Genomic DNA, 23,297 nt, shown 5'->3' with positions numbered 1-23,297 from the left:
TTTCTTTGCTCCAATGCATAGTCTTTGCTCCTTTGTCAAAGATTAGTTGACCATAAATCTGTGGGTTTATTTCTGGATTTTCTATTCGATTCCATTGGTCTGTATGTCTGTTCTTGTTCCAATACCATGCAGTTTTGATGATTATGGCTTTGTAGTATAGTTTGAAGTCTGGGAGTGTGATGCCTCCATTCCCTTCTTTTTTTTTCAGGAGAGCTTTGGCTATTTGGGGTTTTTTGTGATTCCATATGAATTTCATCAATAATTGTTCTATTTCTTTGAAGAATGACATTGAAATTTTGATTGGAATAGCATTGAATCTGTATATTGCTTTTGGAAGGATGGCCATTTTAATAATGTTTATTCTTCCAATCCATGAGCAGGGGACGTCTCTCCATTTCTTTGTGTCTTCTTCTATTTCTTTGAACAGTGTTTTAAAGTTTTCTTTGTATAGGTCCTTTACCTCTTTTGTTAGATTTATTCCCAAATATTTGATTTTTTTTGTTTCAATAACAAAAGGGATGGTTTTTTTGATTTCTTCTTCTTCAGATTTATTGTTTGTGTATAGGAAGGCAACTGACTTTAAAGGGAGAAAGCACAAATAAACAGGATCATCAATGAAAGAGGAGAAATCACAACGGACACAGCAGAAATCAAAAGAATAATCAGTAACTACTATGAACAGTTACATGGAAACAAGTTTAACAATCTAGAGGAGATGGACAAATTCCTACAACTCTACAATCACCCAAAGCTAGATAAAGAAGAAATAGAACACCTAAACAGACCAATTACAATTAGTGAAATTGAAATGGTAAACAAAAACCTCCCCAAAAACAAAAGCCCAGGACCTGATGGATTTACAAATGAATTCTACCAAACATTCAGAGACGAATTAGTGCCTATCCTTCACAAAATCTTCCAAAAAATTGAGAAGGAAGGGACAATACCAAACACGTTTTATGAAGCCAACATTACACTAATACCAAAACCGAACAAGGACAACACAAAAAAGGAAAACTACAGGCCAATCTCCCTAATGAACACTGATGCAAAAATCCTCAATAAAATTTTAGCTATCAGAATCCAACAATGTATCCATAAGATAATTCACCACGACCAAGTAGGATTCATTCCAGGGACACAAGGATGGTTTAACATCCGAAAATCAATCAACGTTATCCAACACATCAACAAAAAGAAATATAAAAACCATATGATAATATCAATAGATGCTGAGAAAGCTTTCGACAAAGTGCAACACCCATTCATGATAAAAGCCCTTGAAATTCTTGGGATACAAGGAACATACCTCAACATCATAAAGGCCATCTATGACAAGCCAACAGCCAGTATCATTCTCAATGGTGAAAAGCTGAAAGCAATTCCATTAAGATCTGGAACAAGACAAGGATGTCCACTCTCACCACTGCTTTTCAATATAATACTGGAAGTCCTAGCTAGGGCAATAAGACAAGAGAAAGACATCCAAGGAATCCAAATAGGAAAAGAAGAAGTCAAACTATCACTATTTGCAGACGATATGATATTATACATAGAGAACCCCAAAAACTCCACAGAAAAGCTAATTCAACTCATCAATCAGTTCAGTATTGTGCCAGTTTTCTTAACCCAAGTTCTCACAGATCAATGCAAAGAAGGCCAGACAATATCTGCACATTCAATGGGTTGTAATACAGAAAGCAATATAGCTTAGGGAACTTGAGTCTTATATAGTGGTCAGTAATATGTCTGGAGGGGGACACTACTCTAATCTTCCAAGACTATAAACACACCTGCCCTTTGCTCCAGAAGACACCATATCTGCCAAGGCTATTCACTCAACCAAAATCCTTGTAAAAATAATCCAGAACATGATAGTCAATGTCTCACTTGACTCAAGGAGATTGTTTCTCAACAATATCCTTAACAGTATCCTTATTCCGTTAGTTTTGGACATTTAACTTTTTTTTTTTTAAAGATTATTTATTTATACAAGCACTGGGTACAGTCAGAAGTGCGGGAGGGTGAGAGAATTCACCAGAGTCAGAGTGGGGAGCAGAGCAGGCGGATAGATGGAGGACACTGCTGAGGGGAGCAGTGGGTGTGGCAGAAGAGGTCTGCGTGCCATGCGGGACCCTCCTCCGGTGGCCGGGGAGCAGCCGGGGATCGAACCGGCGCTGCAGAGGCCGTGGGCAGCTTAGCAACCCAGCGCTCAACCACTGTGCCACCGGGGAGGCCCAAACTTTTTATAATTGAAATATTATAGTTTCTGCCTTTTTTGTGCTTAACAGTGTTCTTTGGAGATAGCAAAACCTATCATAAAATTCATATGAACTACTTAGGAACCTTGAATGGCAATGAATCTTAAAAAATAACATAGCTGAAAGACTCACACTTTCCAATTTAAATTTGCTTCAAAGATACAGTAATCAACTAGTATAGCACTGGCATTAAGACAGACACAAAGGCAGGCAGAAAAGAATAGGAGGCTAGAAATAAGTCCTCATGTATGTGGTCAGGTGATTTTTATAAAAGTGCCAAAACCACTCATTGGGGTTAAGATAGTCTTTTCAACAAGTGGTGTGGGGAAATTAAATAGCCACGTGCAAAAGAATTAAGCTGCACAGTTGACAAAAATTAACTCAAAATGATTCATAGACCTAAATGTAGGACCTAAAACTGCAAACATGTTAGAAGAAAGCATAAGGAAAAATTTTTACAACATTGTATTTGGCAATGGTTTCTGGATGGGCTGTGACACCCAAAGCACAAGCAAGAAAAGAAAAAACTAAGTAAATTGTCCTCATGAATATTTAAAAAATTTGTATATCAAAAGATAGTATAGCAAGTAAAAAGGCACACAGGGGAACAAATACCTGCAAATCATGTGTCTATTCCAGAATATATAGAGAATTACTAAAATTTAACAATAAAAACCAATAAGCTGACTCATAAGTGGAAAAAAACTGAAATAGTTTAATCAACAGATATGCAAATGGCTAATAAGAATGTGAAAAAATACTCAATATCATTAGAGAAATTCAAACCAAGACTATAATAAGATACCACCACCTCAAACTCACTAGGATTGCTACTAGCAAAAATAAATAAACAGATAAGTAACTTGATTTGGTGAGGATGTGGAGTAATTGGAACCCTTGTTCACTATTGGAGGGAATGTAAAATGGGATAGCCACTGTGTAAAAATTATAGTGGTTAGTAAAACAATTAAAAACAGAATTACCATCTGATCCAGCAGTTACATTTATGGGTATACACCGAAAATATTTGATAGGGACATCCTGGAGAGATATTTGTACACCTATGTTGAAAGCAGTGTTATTCGCAATACCTAAAATGTGGGAGCAACACAAGTGTCTATCAATGAATGATGGATAAATAGAATATGGCTATACACCTACAAATGTGATGTGTACATAAAATAGTAAAAATCACAGAGATGCAAAGTAGAATGGTGGTTGCCCAAAGCTGGCAGAGGGGAGAAAGAGGAGTTATTGTTAATGAGTATAGTGTTTGAATTTTACAAGATGAAATGTGTTCCAAGGATGGATGGTATTGATGGTTGAGTAACATTATGTATGTATTTACTATATTTGAATTCCACAGTTAAAAATGGGTAAGATGGTAAATTTTATATGTATTCTATCATAACAAAAAAATATAAAAGGTAGGTTTATATTTTCTGTATTTTCAGAAGATATGATAACTCTTTCTGAAATTATAGTGAATGTGGATTACCCTTATGTGATAGCAGTATTTTATTATAGTCCCATTGTGATTTTCTACCAAAAAAAAAAAAAAAAAGAAAGTTCTGTATGGGAAGTTTTTGACTTAAGTATCTCTCAGTATTTCCTAAGTTGCAGTCTCTAGAAAATAAGAATATGAATTCTGTATTTTACATTTTTTGTGTCAAATTTATTTGAAGATGTATTATTATGTAGAGTCAGTCCAAATGACTTTACATATAATAACTACCGTGAAGATGTGTGTTTACTGTTTATACTGGTAATGTCCTGCTGTGCTTCACTTGAAATCAGTTTGGCTCAATTAAGGAAAATACTCCGACACAGTATTAAATCTCACATAGAGAGAACTAAAAGACAGCTGTGGCATCCATATTGTACTGTAATTTTTTCTGTTTGATTTTGAATTTCTAGTTTCTCTGTGGGCTTTTAACATTTGTGATTATTTAGTCATTTTAACATGTCTTTTTTCTTTAAATTAGATAAAATCGTCAGAGACACAGACTTTAGTACTCAAATGAGTGAGGTAAGTTAAATATGCATTAACTTTCTCTGAATCCAAACAAAAAATTAAGACAAGTTTAAAAATGTACTTCATATGTAGTGTTAGGTCTTGGCACTTCAGTTACTTACATACTATAGTCTCTCCTACTTTGTTCTTTGTTCTAGAAGTTATTCATTTTTTAGTAACTCAAGCAAATTCATTTTATGTAGACTTATGATCTGATCTTTCTAGATGTTATATGGGAGCAAATGTAATTTGGGTTTGTTTTGGGGCTCGCTGTGAAAGTAACTCAAACAAGCTGAGCTATATAAGAAATGCTCAGCTATGCAAGATCATGCTGAGCTATATAAGAAATGCTCAGCTATGCAAGATAATCTTATTTGGTTTTACGTTTTGCTAGAATATAAAGCAGGTATAATATGTGACAGCTTTATATATTACAGTTATTAGTAGGCAATTTGTGCTTATTGATAACTATGTTGAGGTTCAAGTGACTGAATCCAAATTAGGTAAACATATTAAATTAACGGACCATAAACTTAAATACAACTTGTTAAAAAAAACAATTTTTTTTTTATAAATTTTATTGTTATATTCCCCATACAATTGCAGCCCCCCCATTCTGACCCCAATCCCTCCGTTCCCGCCCCCGCCCCCCTAAAAGTGTCTCTGGTTCATAGTTTTTTGTTGATTTTGATTTTCACTTTCTTATATTCATTTTCCTGGTCCCTTATTTAAGTTTTCTAGATTCCTGCTATGAGTGAGACCATCCGGTATTTTTCTTAAAAAAAACAATTTTATTAGTCAAAAGCATTCTATTAGTTATATAAACTTGCAAAAATACTAATAATTCAGATTTCTTATGTCAGACTAAAAAATCTTGTAGTGGCAGTTCAGATAAAATAATCTTCTGCCAGTGGACCCAGAGTGTACCACCAGATAAAAAAATGTTCCTTTAAAAATAGCTTTTTAGGAATGACCGAAATTCCCACCACTGAAATGTCCTACCAAAAAGTGTAGAAAATTTATTGTGTGTATTAATCAAATGGATCAACTGTATGGATAAGCTGTTTAATGTTTTCAGAAGTTCTAGGATTCTTTTTTTTTTTTTTTTTTAAAGAGGCATGAATTTTTATTTATTTATTTATTTGTTTATACATGCACTGGGTACAGTCAGAAGCGCGGGAGGGTGAGAGAATTCACCAGAGCCAGAGTGGGGAGCAGAGCAGGCAGAAGGACCGAAGTACACTGCTGAGGGGAGCAGCGGGCGGCAGGAGAGGTCTGCGCGCCATGTGGGACCCTCCTCCGGTGGCCGGGGAGCAGCCGGGGATCGAACCAGCGCCGCAGAGGCCGCAGAGGCCGCAGAGGCCGCAGAGGCTTCGCAACCCATCGCTCAACCGCTGCGCCACCGGGGAGGCCCTGTTCTAGGATTCTTTTAAAAGTTCCTTTCTAATGTTCATTTTAAGGTTGAGTCCCTTGATTTTTCACCGTGTAATTTATAGACCACCTGAATTATAATTATGTAAAGAATTTCCTAAAAATCCAAACTCTTGGACCCACATTCATGTATAGTTCAGTACTGTAGGGGATAAAGCTAAATAAACCTGCTTTTTAAAATGTATCCTAGCTATTTCTTACTGATAGTAAAGTTTGAAAATCAGTGTTGTATAACAAAGTCTATACAACAAAATTGATGTAATGTGGCATTGAGAATGTATTTATTAAGTTAATCAAAATAGTTAAAAAGTTAAGAACATGAGAATCAAAGTTTGTTGACTTATTTGGAGAGGACTGAGTAGATTTATCTGAGTTGACTGATCCTATTTAATTCATAACAAATATATAGCCATTTTCATTTTGTTCACAATGACATACTTCTCACAGAACTTTTAAGTAATGCCACATTAACTTCAATGATAGTCCATATCCCTTGTTTCTGTGTGTATATTTCATATTTTATATAGTCTGTGTTTATAATTCTGTAACAGAGAAACAACCTCATAAAGTTAAGTTTATACTATTCTTTATTCCTTTGCACATTTCAGAACACTGAATATTGCTTCCTTGCTTTTTTTTTTTAAAGATTTATTTATTTATTTATTTATTTATTAATACAAGCACTGGGTACAGTCAGAAACACAGAAGGGTGAGAGAATTCACCAGAGCCAAAGTGGGGAACAGAACAGGCAGACTGACGAAATACACTGCTGAGGGGAGCAGCGGGTGTGGCAAGAGAGGTATCCGTGTCATGTGGGACTCTCTCCAGGGACCGAGGATCAAACTGGCGCTGCAGAGGCTGCAGGCAACTTCGAAGCCCAGCACTCAACCATTGCGCCCTGTTTCCTTGCTTTCAACCTCAGGTCTTCATTGGAAACATTTGGTTCAGATTTTTAAGGTTTTAGATTTGTCATGCCAAGCAGAAATATATTTAATTGAATTTAAAATGCATCATTTTAGAAATAACATTTGTCATAATTTTAATAGGTTTTTTTAAAGTTTTGCATTTAAAGGAAAACAAGTGACAAGGGAACTGATTCAGTTCTAGGAGATTAGTACCATACCATTGTCCTTTTAGGCTCAACCTAGAGTTATGTCTAATATATCATTTTTTAAAATAAAATACATTGAAGTAAAAACAGCACTCTCTGAAATAAAGATGAAGAATGGCTAATAAAGCTTAGAATTGTTAGATGACTGTATTATTGAATTAATCCATTCTAGAGTGACTGTAACATTTGTTTCTAGAAAGATGGAGTGGACAAAATCTTCCCTACTACTTTTGCTAAGTAAAAGGACATTGCATATTAAAAAATTCTGGACATTATATATATATATAACAAACATAACTGAAAATTAGAGCAAATAAGTCAAACTAACTAGTGACCTGTGAATCCAAATGAATTTAGTTCCCTGGACTTTCTCTTCCTGCATGTATTGCAAACTGGATACTAAGAAGCCAGCAATAAAGAAATGCTACCAGACACAGACAAATAAAACATTTAAGAAAAACTTACACTTTCCAGCCAATAGACTGGGAAAAGGTGACCAAGGCCTACAGAAAAATTTTAGTAACATTTTGTAACCAAGCAACATAGGAAAAAATAAATATGGTAGACTGTTTTCAGATGACAGCATAGGAGAATTCTGAACTCACTTTGTCTCATAAACACAACAAATCTATACCTGCATTTGGAATAATTTTTAGTTGTTGTAAGTCATGTGCACCCCACTTGCACTGTTATTAACAATACTATGTCTTCCTTTCGGTGCAACTGGCAGAGCTTAAGCAGCAGGGAGACCAGCTTTCTTATCTCCGAAGAACATTTGGTAAGTACCCACCAGCACTGCACTTGTATGGATACAAATGGAGTATCTTTTTGTTTTTGGTTTTTTTTTTTAAGATTTATTTATTTTTATACAAGAACCGGGGTACAGGCCAGATGCACCGGAGGGTGAGAGGATTCACCAGAGACAGAGCGGGAAACAGAACAGGCAGACTGACTGAAATACACTGCTGAGGGGAGCAGCGGGCGAGGCAGGAGAGGTCTATTTCACCATGTGGGATTCTCGCTGTCCGGGATTGAAGCCACACAGCACAGGCTGTGGACAGCTTCACAGTGCGGCGCTAAACAGCCTGCGCCACCAGGGAGGCCCTGGAGCATCTTTTTCTTGTCAGTGATTGTGATGCTTACTTTCATTTCCTAGTTAATCTCCAGGTCCTCATACATGATGTCAGAGTGTATTCTAAAAGAAAGCACCTTCTTATGGGAAAAAAAACAACATCAGACATTCAGTGAGAATGACACATAAAACAACACTTTACTTGATATGAATTTCTGTTTTACAAATGAGAAAATGAAGAATCTGAGTGATTTAATGACTTCACCAATATTTTCATGTTTAAGAAACAGATACTGAACTAGAACTCAAGTTTCTGATGCTTTGTTCAGTATTCTGTTTCCATACATCATTCTTCTTACCTGTCTGTACATGCCTAGGACTAATCATGAAGAAGTACAAACTATTTAAAATGAAATTTGAATTTCAATTAAAGAGTAGGTAAAGGGATTTAAAATTTTTCATTATTTGCTTAGTAAATAAAAAAATGCTGTTAGGGAATATGAAAAAAAGAGCTCTGTTCTTAAACTGATGATTTTAATGTTGATGGTGTTTTGCATTTCACTAGTGTACTGATTTTTAGTGTTCTGTAATGAACATTATGAGATTATGAGCTTATAAATTGTGTTTTTTCTTATTTATCTCATTCTATTTTTTTATCATAAACATTTACATGATTCCAACCTTGAAAACCATAGCAACAAATGAGGTTTAATGGGATGTAAAGCTTATGCTATCTCGGTGTCATTCTTTAAGAAGAATAATGGAACAATAAGCTACTTTAAAATCTTACAAAAATATTTGACATGGGAATACACTGCTGGAATCCCTCCTAAGTTCTTGGGTTGTACAAGGGAGAGCACCAAAGTTTAGACTTCATTAAGTAAACTTCAAAAAGTAAACTTATTTTTGGTTAAAACTATGAAACAAACAAAAAAACTCATTTTCCTCTTAATCAAACTGTAGTAATTTGGTTTATTTTTCCAGTGTGTTCTTTTGTCTTCCCTCTGTGTGTGTGTGTGTTGTGTTGTATGTGAGTGTGTTAGTGTTCTACAATGAAGATTGTGGGATTGTGGGTTTATACGGCATATACTGGTCTGTTCCTTGATTTTGACTTAAGGACATATCATGAACAGTTAAATCTATATGCGTATAGGTTTCATATTCCATTGTGGGGATGAACTTAGTATATTAATATGGTCCCTTTATTGATAGACAATTGAGTGGAGTCATTCATATCTTTATAAATAGGATTTCTGTAGCAAAGAGTAAAGGCAATTGTAATTTTGACATATATTGCCAAATTCCCCTTCAGTTTGCTACAGTCTTCCTGAATTCAACCCCAAGAAGGAAATCACTTATTCTTTTCCCTCCATTCAATCATTGTGGGAAGCCAGTAGTAAAGGAATTCCTTAATTATATATATATTTATATATATATATTTATATATATATATATATATATGAAACAGTCATCCTCATAAGAAAATAGCAGGTTTGAAAAAGATTTGCCAAGACAAAGATCCAGCAGGTTATCAGTGGACATTTTCATTTTGAAAAAAATGGAATTTTGTGGTTCCCACCACTACACTATTAGTGATATAATAAATATAGAATAATTAACATAATTTAACACTTTATTTAAAATAGTTAAGAGTGGATTTGATTGAGTACCTAAATTGCTAGTTAAATTACTAGCATAGGACACTAAAACATTTAAATGAAATAGAGAAAATTATACCTAAGAGTACTGATTTCTGAGGGAGTACCATTTGTGTTTGGGATAAGTATTAGAGTTTAACGAAGGAATGGGAATTGGAAAGGCAATACTACAGGCATGATTTAATAACAACAAACATGACATTAACAGTTTTTGAAGGAGTGTGGATCTGGTTAACTTCTGGGATGATATTACAAATATGTTAATGATTTATATGGTATAGGTACAAATCAATCAGAAATTACCTTTGAATAATTGGACCAGAAACAATCAGTATATACAGCATGGTACTTCTAATTGATCTTTGTATATATTTAGATTGTGCTGGAGCTCAGCACAATTTAATTCAGTCTCCTAGTGATCTCATTTCATCCAGTTTCATGGTCTTAAGTAGCATTAACATGCTGTCAGCTCTTACTGAAACTCTTTAAGTTTCTATCAATAGAATAGATATCACTCCTGAATTTCAAACTGAAATATCCAAGTGCTTTCCCATCATGTGCATTTGGATATCTAAAGACATCTGAAGATTAATATGTTTAAAATGTAATTGTTTTCATCCTCAAAAACAAAAGCGTTCTACTGAATTCTTGTATATCTCAGCTATACACAATCTATCCTTCTAAGTGTGCAAACCAAAAACTTTTAAAGAATTACCAACTTTATTGTTTATACATTACATACAACGAAATGCATCCAATTTAAGTGTACAGTTTGATGAGTTTTAAAAAAATACAACAGGCCTTCCTGGTGGTACAAGGGATTAAGCACAGCAGTATGAAGCAATCCGCAGCCTCTGCATCACGAGTTCAGTCCTCGGCCAGCTAGGGAGCCACCTACATGGCACAGCAGACCTCTCCTGTCTTGCCTGATGCTCCCCTCAGCACTGTATTTCAGTCATTCCACCTGTTCTGTTCCCCACTCTGTCTCTGGTGAATCCTTGCACTCTCTGCATCTCTGGCCTGTACCCTAGTTCTTGTATGCATAAATAAATAAATCTTTAAAAAAAATACTGCAATGAAGATATAGATTTCCATTACTTCAAAAAGTTTTCTTTAGCTGTTTCACCCCTGGTATGTTATTTTTCCTCTGGAAGTATGTGAAGAGACTCATAATGTTTATACTAATTTGCATTTCTCTACTGATTTGGCAATAGTGGACAATGCTCCTATGAAACTAGAAGTGCACAAGTCTTTTTTGTATTAGGGTTTTATATTCTTTGGGTACATACCTAGCAGAGGTTGTGGATTATATTCATTCTCATCAACATTGGAGGGATATTACTGTATAAAGGACTTAGGGAGATTTATTATGAAGTTTTCATTTCCCCCCCTTCATTTTTTTTTTATTCTGTCATGCTTCATTCCTTCTTGTTAACAGCTCCCACCCTCCTTCAACTTTAAAATCACACACCATGCACAACACACACAACACACACACACACACACCTAGAAGTGATCATAATGGCGTTTGTTTGTTTGGTTGTCTGGTTTTGTGCAATCTTTCCTTTAATGTGGGGAGGATTTGCTAACTGTCTATTGATTACTTCACAGCCTGCAAAGCGGTACAATTTGTTCCTGAGGCGGCGTCTTATGGTAAAACCAGTGCGGAATGATGCTTCTTATGCTCTGGATGCCTGCAGTGATAGACTGAGTTACTTTCATTCCAAGAAACAATACTGATTTAGGGGGTGGGTGGTTCTTTGTCACTGGTTCCTATTGCTCAGACAATTGAGGTTTTAGAATGGTGATCCTTAATCTTTTTTGGATCTGATTAAAGCTATGGAACTTCTTTCACACACACACACATGCATGCACACACACACGTACACACACTCTTTATATAAAATTTCAGAGGTCTATGAATCCCCACCAGTAATAAAAGTCTGTGAACCTCAGAGTAACTATGTCATTCAAAGAAAAGCCACATAATTTTACTTTATGGTAAATAGGTACTTCTAAGAATAAATCAAATATAAACACAAACACACATACTGCAAAATATGGTCATGTCTTGAACAAGACAAAGGAATGAAATGTTTTAATAGTATTCAATTAAATGTACCAAAATTAATCAGGTTTCTGCCCCCCTTGGATTCAACACATTTTGTTAATAGTCCTAAGGTATGAGCCTCAAGGCTACCAATGGTGTCTTTGTGTTTAAAAAAATGTGTGGTTTATAGTTAAGGTCCTGCATAATGGTAGAAGTTTGGGTTTTTCTAGGTAGCCTTTGGCCTTCTGTAGAAAGGAGGTATATAATACAAGTTTTGATGAATTTTATAAGATCTGATAAATACTGTGATGATTGTATAGGTCATATAATTTTTTCTTCTGTGTTCTTCTTTTAAGTGATTTGTAATCAAAACACAACATGATGACAGTTTGAGATTAAATTTTCTTACTTTTAGGAAAAGGGAGATAGCTGAGGAAATGTGATATAACATTTTAGTTAATATGTTTTGATACTTAATATTCAGACTCCCTTATTGTTTTGTTTCTTTACCCATTTTCTCACCCACTTCTGTGCATTGGGAGCTACTACTTTCTGAGACACATCAGCTATGCATTCATAGATAAAATGTAGTTTCTGTATTCACAGACAACATCACACATGAGATTTTTGTTATGTTTGTGTATGACTGATCTATATCCATTCCTTACTATGGATGGTCTGCTTGGCCTGACTTGGTTGAAACATATTTTAGAGTATCATAAAAAAAAAACTCACTCACAAATGAATATTAATTTCAACTATGAAAATTATAGTATACAGTTCCCCCATTCACAAGCTAATTAGGGCTATTAGAAAGTTGGATGTATTATAACTGCATCACTGGTTTACAGACATCGCTGACATCCACTGAAATATTTATTTGTATCATTCTAATTATTATATGTGGGCTATTCCAAGTATGAAATCACATATAAACTATGAAGAAGACCAAATCAGTCAAACATGAACTTCCGTGTTTTTGAAGATTTCTAGTGTATTCACAGTTTTAAAAGAGAAGGATAAGAAACTATACAATATGTGATAGTTGAATTTTAAGTTGGAGTATATGCTGAGTGGAATTTTAAGTTTGAATATATGCTGAGAATTTATAATACAAATATTAAACAAAGGTATGATTTTGGCTCACCTAGGAAATTGATGTTGAATGGAAATTTGCATGAGAATTTAGTTGTAGCAAAGTCAGCTGGCAAGCTATCAGCTTTCAAATTTTTATCTGCACCTTGATTTTATTTTAACCCTTCAAAGTTGAATTAGAAGTGACAATTTTATGAAAACATAGTATAAGTATTAAGTATAAGTTCATTTTCTTAATGAGAGATTCATTAATTGGTCTACAATTAATTCTACCTCCAAAGTGTTATGTAGACCATGAATATTTGTTCTACTACTAATAATTGGAATGTCATGTAATGAAGATAACAAGTTTCTCTCTGATATACATTGTGGGATCAATGTATATACATACTCGTTTTATATTTTGGTATAACTGCAGCATTCTTGTTGCATGTGCATGTAGTTTGTATACTTAATTTGTCTTGAATCTTTACTGTTTAGTATATATGTCCTTTATGGAATTTCACTTTCTAAAACAGCAAAATCTTCTTTGATGAAAATATTGGTTATTTGTCTTAATTTATCATTTCAGGGCTGAAAAAAAAATTGAATGGAAACCGGATTGCATTAATCCCGTTCAGTTTTTTTGTCATTTGAAAGTAAAACTGTAGATTAAAGTTGTGTCATTTATGTTTCCTGCAGTTTAAAAAAGATGAACAAAGCAAAGATTCTATCTTCTTCCGAGACGGAATTAGGCAGATTGATTTTGTGCTTTCCTATGTTGATGACCTAAAGAAGGAAACAGATGTAAAGTCAGTAAGTACCTACCTGAGAAAAAAGGAAATAGTAAAAAGAAGCACGTTCTATTGTTTCACATGTTTGATATATTCCCATGGAATTACACTGTAAAAGTCAGAGGCCTCTAAAATGTTTTTAAAAACTGACACTGAATTGAGAAAACTGCAAAATAGACAGTCTGAGAATGGAAGTATAAAGTCAGTGGATGTGTAAAGTCAATTTTATGTTTTGAACATTTTGGATATGAACTGTTTTTCTACTTTCAAATAGTATATTTTTTATATAGCTCACATTTAAATATTAAATGTGACCTTCAAAATTTGAGGTGTGTGTAGGAATATAATGTTTATCTTTCTATGCAAGTTTTATTTTGAAAATGTATGATATATATTTTATCTTGGTCTTCACATTAAATCTGTTCCTTATCTTAACTTTCATTATAACATGTCACATTCTAGACGTGCTTATTCTTTTTTTACTTGTTTACTGTGCCCAGTACCATAAATTAAGTTCCTAAGACTAGGGCATTTATCTTGTTCATGACTGAATATACACATGCCTAGAAAAGTGACTAGAGCATAATGAATACTCTGTAAATATTAGATATTTTAAATAATAAATTAGTACATTAATCCATGTGTATAAACATATATACCCAATTGTTCTCCCTCATCTCAACAACTTTAGGACCTATTTCACTGTCACTCTTTCCACCCATATTTATTTATAAATTATTGATAATCTCAAAGGTTACATGTATGATTATTTTGGCATTTTAGCCTCTTTTGTTCATTATTTTAGTCTCTAACTCAACATTTCACTCCCCTAGAACTTATTATTTCTAATAACTGCAACACTTTCCAATTAGGAATATGATATGTCTCTGTTTATCAAGTCTATTTTTAATGTTATTCAATGCAGTTTTATGCAGGTTTCAGACAGAGGTACTGCACATTTCTTGGAAATTATTCCTAGATGTATTAGATTGTTAGAGTTATATTGTGAATTCTAATACAGATGAAAAGCAGGACATGGCATTAAGATGAAGGTGTTACAGAGAGGACCTTCACAGGCAACCAGGGCGGAGGCGGAGGACCATCTGATGGCACAGTCACTGCACAACATGTCTGTTGGTCACCAGGCAAATGAACGTGTTCTACATAATTCTATTGCTTTGTTTTCCATAGGAAAGAAGAAAAGAGTTTGAACAAAATCTCAGAAAAACAGGTCTTGAGTTGGAAATTGAAGACAAAATGGTAAAGGAATTGTTAATTTAAATGTTGGTTATATGGGGACTACAACTGAGGTAGGGGTAGCAAATATTGTTTAAAAACGAATAATGTTGTAAAAAAATAAAAATTAAAAATATAAAAATAAATGTTGGTTTGTCCCGCTCTGGCCTGTGATGGGCCAGCTATGTGTGTGGTAGCGTTCAGTACCTCTGGCTACAGAAATGTACCATGGGGATGGCAAGGCCAGTGGCCTTCCAGTAAGTTGGCCAGTGCTCTGAATATGAGATGTTGAATGGAGGGCTTTAAAATAGACTTATAATTGTATTTGGGATACAGATAAATTGAAGACATGGCTTATTTTCATAAATAGAAGACATTTAGAATACTGCCTGTTAAGTCCAACACCCTAACTAACTAACCTGTTTTACAGCACAGCTGGCTATTTAAGTCAAGGTATTTTTAATGCTCATGAATATGTCAAATTCTTTTTCATTTTTTTTTATTTCAAATTCTCCTACCATTTACTGTTTTTCTAGAATTTCCTTCAAATATTTAATAAGATCTATTTCTAATCCCATTTTGTCCATAAAACTCTAATACTATCCTTCTACGGCTGTTATTTATCTCTGCTGTTACCAAACTAATAAATATGTAATACCACACCATGCATTACTTAATAATCTTGACAATTATGCTGTGTAATGAACCCTTATTACCTAAAGTTCTTCCTCTGGGTCCAGGGCAGCGAGTCTGTCTTATGCTTTCTATGTATCCCTCATCTACTCTTAGCACAGTTCTTTTTTTTTTTTTTTTTTTAATAGAGGCATGTTTTATTTATTTATTTATTTGTTTGTTTATTTGTTTGTTTGTTTATACATGCACTGGGTACAGTCAGAAGCGCGGGAGGGTGAGAGAATTCACCAGAGCCAGAGCGGGGAGCAGAGCAGGCAGAAGGACCGAAGTACACTGCTGAGGGGAGCAGCGGGCGGCAGGAGAGGTCTGCGCGCCATGTGGGACCCTCCTCCGGTGGCCGAGGAGCAGCCGGGGATCGAACCGGCGCCACAGAGGCCGCGGGCAGCTTCGCAACCCAGCGCTCAACCGCTGCGCCACTGGGGAGGCCCTCTTAGCACAGTTCTGAGTCATAGTTGATAACAAAGTAAGAGATTGATAAGAACCACAAAGGTATCTGTAAACTCAGGCTAGTGAAAATATGTCTCTGTCACACACACACACAAACATAACACACATACACACACATACATATTTTGAGCATTTGGTCTTAAAAGTTTACTGAAAATTTTCAATAAACTGGCAGGGCTATGACCTCTTTAATTTGTTTGAGATTTTATAAAATTTTGTCTCCTTAAGATCACTATTTCTTCTGTTATTTTTCCTTTTTTTATTCAGAACTCTGAAGATGGAAGAACTTATTTTGTCAAGATCCATGCCCCTTGGGAGGTATTAGTTACTTACGCTGAAGTGCTGGGAATGAAAATGCCTATTAAGGAGAGTGATATTCCCCGAGTCCGGAACATGCCCTTTAAATATATGCTTGACCCTGTGAAGCTACCAAGGAATGTGAAGTATCCTAAACCAGATTATTTTACTGCCCAATTCAGCAGACATCGGCAGGAACTCTTCCTCATTGAAGACAAGAACAGCTTCTTCCCATCCTCGTCAAGAAACAGAATTGTAGGTAGAGAAACCTTTGAGCACATCTCTTTGAGAAAGGGACTTGTGCCTTTGTATCCTCTTAGAAGTGTCGATGTAAATATTGTGTCTGCACGGTGTTTCTGCATCAATTTTTCTAAGTATTTGATGGTATTGATCAGGCTTCAAAGTCCATTTGAACCACTGAAAGAATCTATGACAAATTCTCTAAAGGAAATAATGAAAAAGGAGTTAGAGAAAGTCTGTTTTCCTTTTGGCACAAGGGAATTGCAGTACTTATCCTTACAATTTCTTCCATTTGTTATTACTTTATAGTAATAAAGGTCTGACACATTCTTCCACATCCCCCATCTTTGTTTTATGAATGGTTTGTTCATTGTACTTTTCTTATTGATCCTTCAAAACAAAGTACTTGTTAGCTCTATCAGTCAAACCTTAGTTAAACTTCTTTCTTAACTACAAGACCCTAAGCTGTGGCATACCCTCTACCTGAGCCAACACTGGCATATAGAATAACCATTCTTGACACAAGGAAAGACATTCCCTAAAATTGGCTTATTTCTTCCTAAAAAAAGTAAAGCCTGATTTTTCATATATTCACAGATTTCCCTATTGCAATGCCCTCCCTACCCTCTGCAATAATATTTTCAAATAAATTCTTTCTTAAGTCTGGATTTGTGTTATTTGAAAATAATATTCTGTATTTATTTATTGCCATTAACTCTATTATTAGTCTTAATATCTCATAGAGTAAAATTATCCATTTTGCTAACAACCTCAAACTGAGTTCTTATTTTGGTGGAACTTTTCTAAAGAAATAATCCAAAGTATATAATACGGTCAATATTATCACATTATTTGTAAAAATTAAAAATACCTTGCATAGCACTATTTACAATGGGTAAAACCTAGAAACAACCCAAATGCCCAAAAATAGATGACTGGATCAAGCAGATGTGGTATATATACACAATGGAATATTACTCAGCAATCAAAAAAGATTCACAGAAACATGGATGGAGCTAGATGGAATTATGCTCAGTGAAATAAGCCTGAAGGAAAAAGAAAAATATCCGATGGTTTCACTTATCACAGGAATATAGGGGCACCAAATAAGATATCAGTGTAAAAAAATAATAACAGTACAAAACACAACAAGGCAAAAACAGACAATTATAAATCAGAGACATCCTGCAGGGGAGGAGGGAGAGGAAGTAGAGGGAGGGAGGGAGGAGCATGGGGAACTGAGGTGATGGTGCACGGGTGCACTGATGAAGGAAATTCTTTTTTTGTGTGTGATTTTTTTTAATTTATTGATTTTTATATTCCCCATACAATTGCACCCCCCTTATTATGACCCCAATCCCACCTTTCCCTGCCCCCCATAGTGTGTCTCTGGTTTATAGTTGTTTGTTGATTTTGATTTTTTCTTTCTTGTAGTTATCCTTTTTCCTGGTCCCTTATTTAGGTTTTCTAGATTCCTGCTATGAGTGAGACCATCCGGTATTTTTCTTTTTCTTTCGGGCTTATTTCACTGGGCATGATCCCTTCCAGCTCCATCCATGTTGCTGCAAATTGCATGTGTTTATCTTTTTGATTGCTGAGTAATATTCCATTGTGTATATGTACCACATCTTCTTGATCCAGTCATCTATTTTTGGGCATTTGGGGTGAAGGAAATTATATGGGGACTACACCTGAGGGGGTGGGGGAAAACAAATATTGTTTAAAAATGAACAATGTTGTAAAAAAATAATAATAAATAAATAAATAAAACTACCCTGCATAATTTATCATTTATTTACCAAGATGAAATATTAAACTGCCTTCAAAATGAGCAAACAGATTAGATAATAATGATTCAAGGACAACAGTCACTCTAACAACAATTCCTTAAATGAAATATAAAAAGGGGTGGAGGGAAATGTATCTAAAACAGTTCAATAAACCAAATTCAACATCAGAAAGCAGAAAGTTGTTGGAAGACAAAAAACAGATGGATTGAATTGAAAGAAATATAAAAGTAGAGGACACCGAAGTTCAAATCACACAGAGCACAAACCCAGTATAACAATATAACTTGATTGCAAGGTAGACATTGGACACCCTTGAGTTAATAAATTCAGATTGCAGAAAAAGATCTTACACAGAGTAATTAATTGAATTATTAAAGACAAGATGGCAAAATACCAGTATCAATTCTACTCCAAATATCAATTCTACTCCACATTCTCCTAACTGCACTCCTAACTGCACTGTTGATAACAATGATAATAGATTCCATCTCAAAATCCTGATTATAGTAGAAATTCTGACCAACGGACTCCCAGAGGAGCTTGGGATGGGAGAAAAATTATGATTCATTCCTGCTCACCACTTAATGAGAGAATTAGAAAGTGTCCATACCCAGGACCTAAATAAAGCACCTTCAAACTCCACACAATCCTACTCTCTACATCTTTTCCTAAACAACAAAGGGAAGGTGCCTTCGGTAATCAGTTCCAGTATCTTTATTCATTGTAATTTAAATTGGTATTTTAAAAAATGTGCAATGTATAAAGTTCTGTGATGTGTGTCTCTTTATACTTACCTGATAGGTTTATTATATTCTCTCACGGTGTCCTTTTGGCGTGGAAGATGGGAAGAAAAGATTTGGGATTGAAAGACTACTAAGTTCTAACACTTATTCATCTGCGTATCCACTCCATGATGTAAGTATAAACTTGATTTTGAAATACTGAATCCACTTTCCCTCTCCCACTTTCAGAGTTTCCCTTGTTGGAAGATACTTCTATTTGCTTTCTTCTTTATGATAGATTACTAATTCTCTCTCTTTGGGAAAACCCCCATAGACCCCTTTTCTGAGCTAAGAACTGTGCCAACAATGCTGAAACATATAGTTAATATGTTTTCACATGAGTGGAAATTCATGTTTAAAAGTACATTTTCATGGGGCCTCCCCGGTGGTGCAGTGGCTGAGCACTGGGTTGTGAAGCTGCCCGCAGCCTCTGCAGCGCCAGTTCGATCCCTGGCTGCCAGACAAGGGTCCCACATGGCACGCAGACCTCTCCTGCCGCCCACTGTTCCCCCCAGCAGTGTACTTCATCAGTCTGCCTGTTCTGCTCCCCGCTCTGGCTCTCCTGAATTCTCTCACCCTCCCCCGCTTCTGACTGTACCCCAGTGCTTGTATAAATAAATAAATAAAATCTTTTTTTAAAAAAGTACATTTTCATGTAAATTTTCTTTAGCATCCATTTTGAAAATGGCAGTTATATTAAAAGAACAATTTAGGATATAATATCTGGAAATTTTACCTTAAGTCACCAGATCTTTCCTCATTTTTTTAAGTTTTGAAGCTAAAAAAAGACTTAAATTGCGTGTGTCCATCTATTTATTCATCAAATGCATAATTGGTTTTAATTATATATAAAGCAATCTGTTAAGCATTATGAGAATAGAACCAGGTTTCCAAGCTTACAGCCTAGGAATTTGGGAAAATAAGGATTGTGTACAGCTGCCAAACAAACTGAAGATTTCAGTTCATAAGAAAGATTCAGACAGGTAATGACATTCAGAAGAAGGATTCTTTGGGGTTGGTGGATCACTGCACAAAAATAACCTTTATAAGTTTAACACAAAAGTGAAATTTTCTATAACACACACTTAGCCAAACATGAAAACTTAATGGGACAACTAATTTAGCCTGAGTTCTGGGGATTTCTGAGGGGAACCTTTCCTTTTGGATAGCCAAAGTTTTTAGTGTTTCAGTTCCACAGTTGGCAGTACTGACATCATATTACTGAACATTTGTAGAATACTTTAGTTATCCTTTGGAATTTTCATTTATTTTGTTCCAGTTTTGTTCTTCTATAAGAATAAAATACGTTTTGATGATGTGCTCTCTTTGCAAGAAACATGTTTATTATACTGTAGGAGAACCAAGTGTTCCCATTTAAATAAGTAGCACCTAAATCACTGCACCTGCTTTTTACAGTAATGATGCTGAAATAGTTTCCAAAAGTCCAAATCCAAACTTTCTCTTTCCCTGGTCTTGAACTGTTGTGCCACCTTTTCTCTGTCAGTATTTATTGAAGAGCGTGATAATTGACTCTAGGTCATTTCAACACTGGTTAGCTGATTATATCTTTGATATTTCCCACAAGAGTGCAGAAGAATTGAACAAAGAAAGTGGCAATTTTCAACATGAGTATTAATTCAAGTGTATTTAGCTTGTGTTAGAGAAATAATCTCCTTCCCACCATCCTAACCCCCCCTCCCTCATTTTTTCCTTGGGGCAAAAGAACTTCTAGGGGACCGTGGATCCTAAATAATGCCAAGGGAATTTAATTTGATAAAATGGAGAGATCTTTCTTCATAGAGCTTGTTTTTGTTTTTGTTTTTGTTTTAAGACTGAGGATTTTTGTTTGTTTGTTTTAAAACATTAATTCTCCCTTTAGTATTAGTCCATAAAGCCAAACTATTATCCTTGGTCACTAGCAATTTTAGTTCTTTTGTCTGGACTTCCAAAAGATTCCTTCATGCTCACTAAAAAATTAGTATTACTGAGCTGTTGTTAGAGGTAGGTAAAATTAGTGAATTTTTTTATTGTCTTTCTGTTTATTTTCCTGAATGCAAATATAGATACTGAATTTCCCATATGTGCTTTAAAGAATTACTTTTTAAGATACCCAAATAAGCTGCCTTTTTTTTCCATTTTTTTCTATTTCATTTCTCAAGATTCCATAGGAATAGCTACAGAACAAGAAAAATGTTGAGATCTAGATGATATAAAGTCTTATACCTTATCTTACAGATTTCTGCATGTTTTTAATTATTTTTTAAAAGATTTATTTATTTATGCATACAAGAACTGGGGTGTAAGCCAGAGGTGTGGGGTGGGGAGGATTCATCAGAAAGAGTGGGGAGCAGAACAGGCAGATCTACTGAAATACACTGCTGAAGGGAGCAGTGGGCAAGACAGGCGAGGTCTGCCTCACCATGTGAATAACTCCCTGGCTGGCCAGGGATTGAACTTGTGCTGCAGTGGCTGGTGATAGCTTGACAGCTCTGTCTTTAACCCCTGCGCCATCAGGGAGGCCCTGTTTTTAATTCTAAATGCATATATATTTAACATTATCTTCAACAATTCACAGTTGAAAAGAATATATTGAATAGTTGTGAGGAGAAAGCACTGTGCTAGGTTCTACAGGGATGTTAATAAGTTAGTCTGCACTTGATAATGAAGAAAGAAATTATGATGACACGAGACTGAGTCTCTTAAGTGCTAAAGTTTGTAATATATATTTAAGTTCTTTGGGAAATGGACATCAGTGAAGGATATGGTGAGGACAAGACAGGATCCCTGGTGGAGAATCCTGCTGTAGCAGTGTGAATATCGGATCATTTACTTAAGTTTGTTGGAATTTAATTTTTCCAACTATAATATAAAAGCGTTAGCCTATTTCTAAAATCTTCCCCAGTGAGATGGTTAGATGAATCTCTGTACCATGAATATTATTATGGAATTTGAGTAGCAAAGAAAGGGCTTTTCATGTGAAAGGAATAGCTTAAATTGAGTCAGTTTCCAACATTAACTTTTAACTGGGTTCAAGTGTTTAAAAATAAATTGCAGTTATTATAGTTTATTGTAGATTTTAGTAAACAACTTCACATCAAAGAAATATGAAATGAAAACCCAAATCTAAAAGTAAAAAAGAACATTAGCCTTTTCCAGTAAACTTTTCACTAACTTATAACACCATTTATAAAAGCAGCACTCAGTTATTTCATTCTTTTTTTCTTTTAAGATTTATTTATTTATTTATACAAGCACTGGGTACAATCAGAAGCATGGGAAGGTGAGAGAATTCACCAGAGCTAGAACGGGGAAGAGAACAGGCAGAATGACGAAATACACTGCTGAGGGGAGCAGCGGGCGGCAGGACAGGTCTGCGTGCCATGTGGCACCCTCGCTTGTGGTCGGGGATCAGCCAGGGATAGAACCGGCGCTGCAGAGGCTGCTTCGCAACCCAGCGCTCAACTGCTGAGCCACCGGGGAGGCCCAGTTATTTCATTCTTTTGAAGTATTTTGTTCTTAAATCTCTACAGGGTCAATATTGGAAGCCTTCAGAACCTCCTAATCCTGTCAATGAAAGATATACACTTTCCCAGAATTGGGCTAGTCTTTCCTATTTTTATAAGGAGCAGCCTTTAAATTTGATTAGGTAAGTATTAGATACGATTGCACCAATTAAAGCTTGATGATGAGATTTTTATTTACAATGATATCATATTACACTCTTTTTTAAAATATTTATTTATTTATACATACAAGAGCTGGGGTACAGGCCAGAGATGCAGGGGGAGGGGGTGAGAGTATTCACCAGAGACAGAGTGGGGAGCAGAATAGGCAGATTGACCGAAGTACACTGCTGAGGGGAGCAGTGGATGAGTCAGGAGAGGTCTGCAGCGCCATGTGGGTTGCTCCCTGGCTGGCTGGGGATCTAACTCATGCTGCAGAGGCTGCGGATAGCTTCGTAGTGGGGTGCTTAACCCCTTGCACCACCAGGGAGGCCCCTCTGCCCCTCCACTCTTTTTACCATTTCACCCATTACATTGTAATCCTTACCAGTGTTCTAACTATTCTAGACATGATAGTGTGCTGTTTACAAAATGTTCTTAAGTACCATGCAGAGATTGTTCACTGGTTCAGACGATGGACCTTGATGTCTAGGAATTCTGGGATCAGATCCAAGTCCTTCCTCTTAGATGGTATACCAACTTGGTCAAGTTACTTAACCTCCTAAAGAAGTGTGACCCTATACTTCTGAAACATATACAGTGTTGTAAACCCATGTTACCTCAATAAAAAAAATGAAATAAAAACAAACAAAAAGTTAATCTCTATGAGACTCACCTGTGAAA

At 35.4% G+C, this 23,297-nt stretch overlaps 1 protein-coding gene across 1 annotated transcript in view; it reads left to right on the top strand.

Moving 5' to 3' along the window:
- Nucleotides 1-7,417: 7,417 nt before the first annotated feature.
- The window catches only part of ANO5 (anoctamin 5), a gene marked incomplete at its 3' end in the record, with an annotated part of 38,702 nt that continues 22,822 nt past the window's right edge, over nucleotides 7,418-23,297 (top strand). The window contains exons 1-7 of the mRNA XM_084237304.1: nucleotides 7,418-7,596; nucleotides 11,160-11,201; nucleotides 13,375-13,488; nucleotides 14,658-14,726; nucleotides 16,110-16,394; nucleotides 18,971-19,084; nucleotides 22,482-22,597. Coding sequence (XP_084093430.1) covers nucleotides 7,522-7,596; nucleotides 11,160-11,201; nucleotides 13,375-13,488; nucleotides 14,658-14,726; nucleotides 16,110-16,394; nucleotides 18,971-19,084; nucleotides 22,482-22,597 — 815 coding nt within the window. The 5' untranslated portion in view covers nucleotides 7,418-7,521. The remainder of the gene's footprint in view (nucleotides 7,597-11,159; nucleotides 11,202-13,374; nucleotides 13,489-14,657; nucleotides 14,727-16,109; nucleotides 16,395-18,970; nucleotides 19,085-22,481; nucleotides 22,598-23,297) is intronic.

Source organism: Talpa europaea, assembly GCF_964194135.1.
Source record: "Talpa europaea genome assembly, chromosome: 1".
Taxonomy (NCBI): Eukaryota; Metazoa; Chordata; class Mammalia; order Eulipotyphla; family Talpidae; genus Talpa; species Talpa europaea.
The sequence above is the reverse complement of the archived record's forward strand: the minus strand, read 5'-3'. Positions and strand labels throughout refer to the sequence as shown.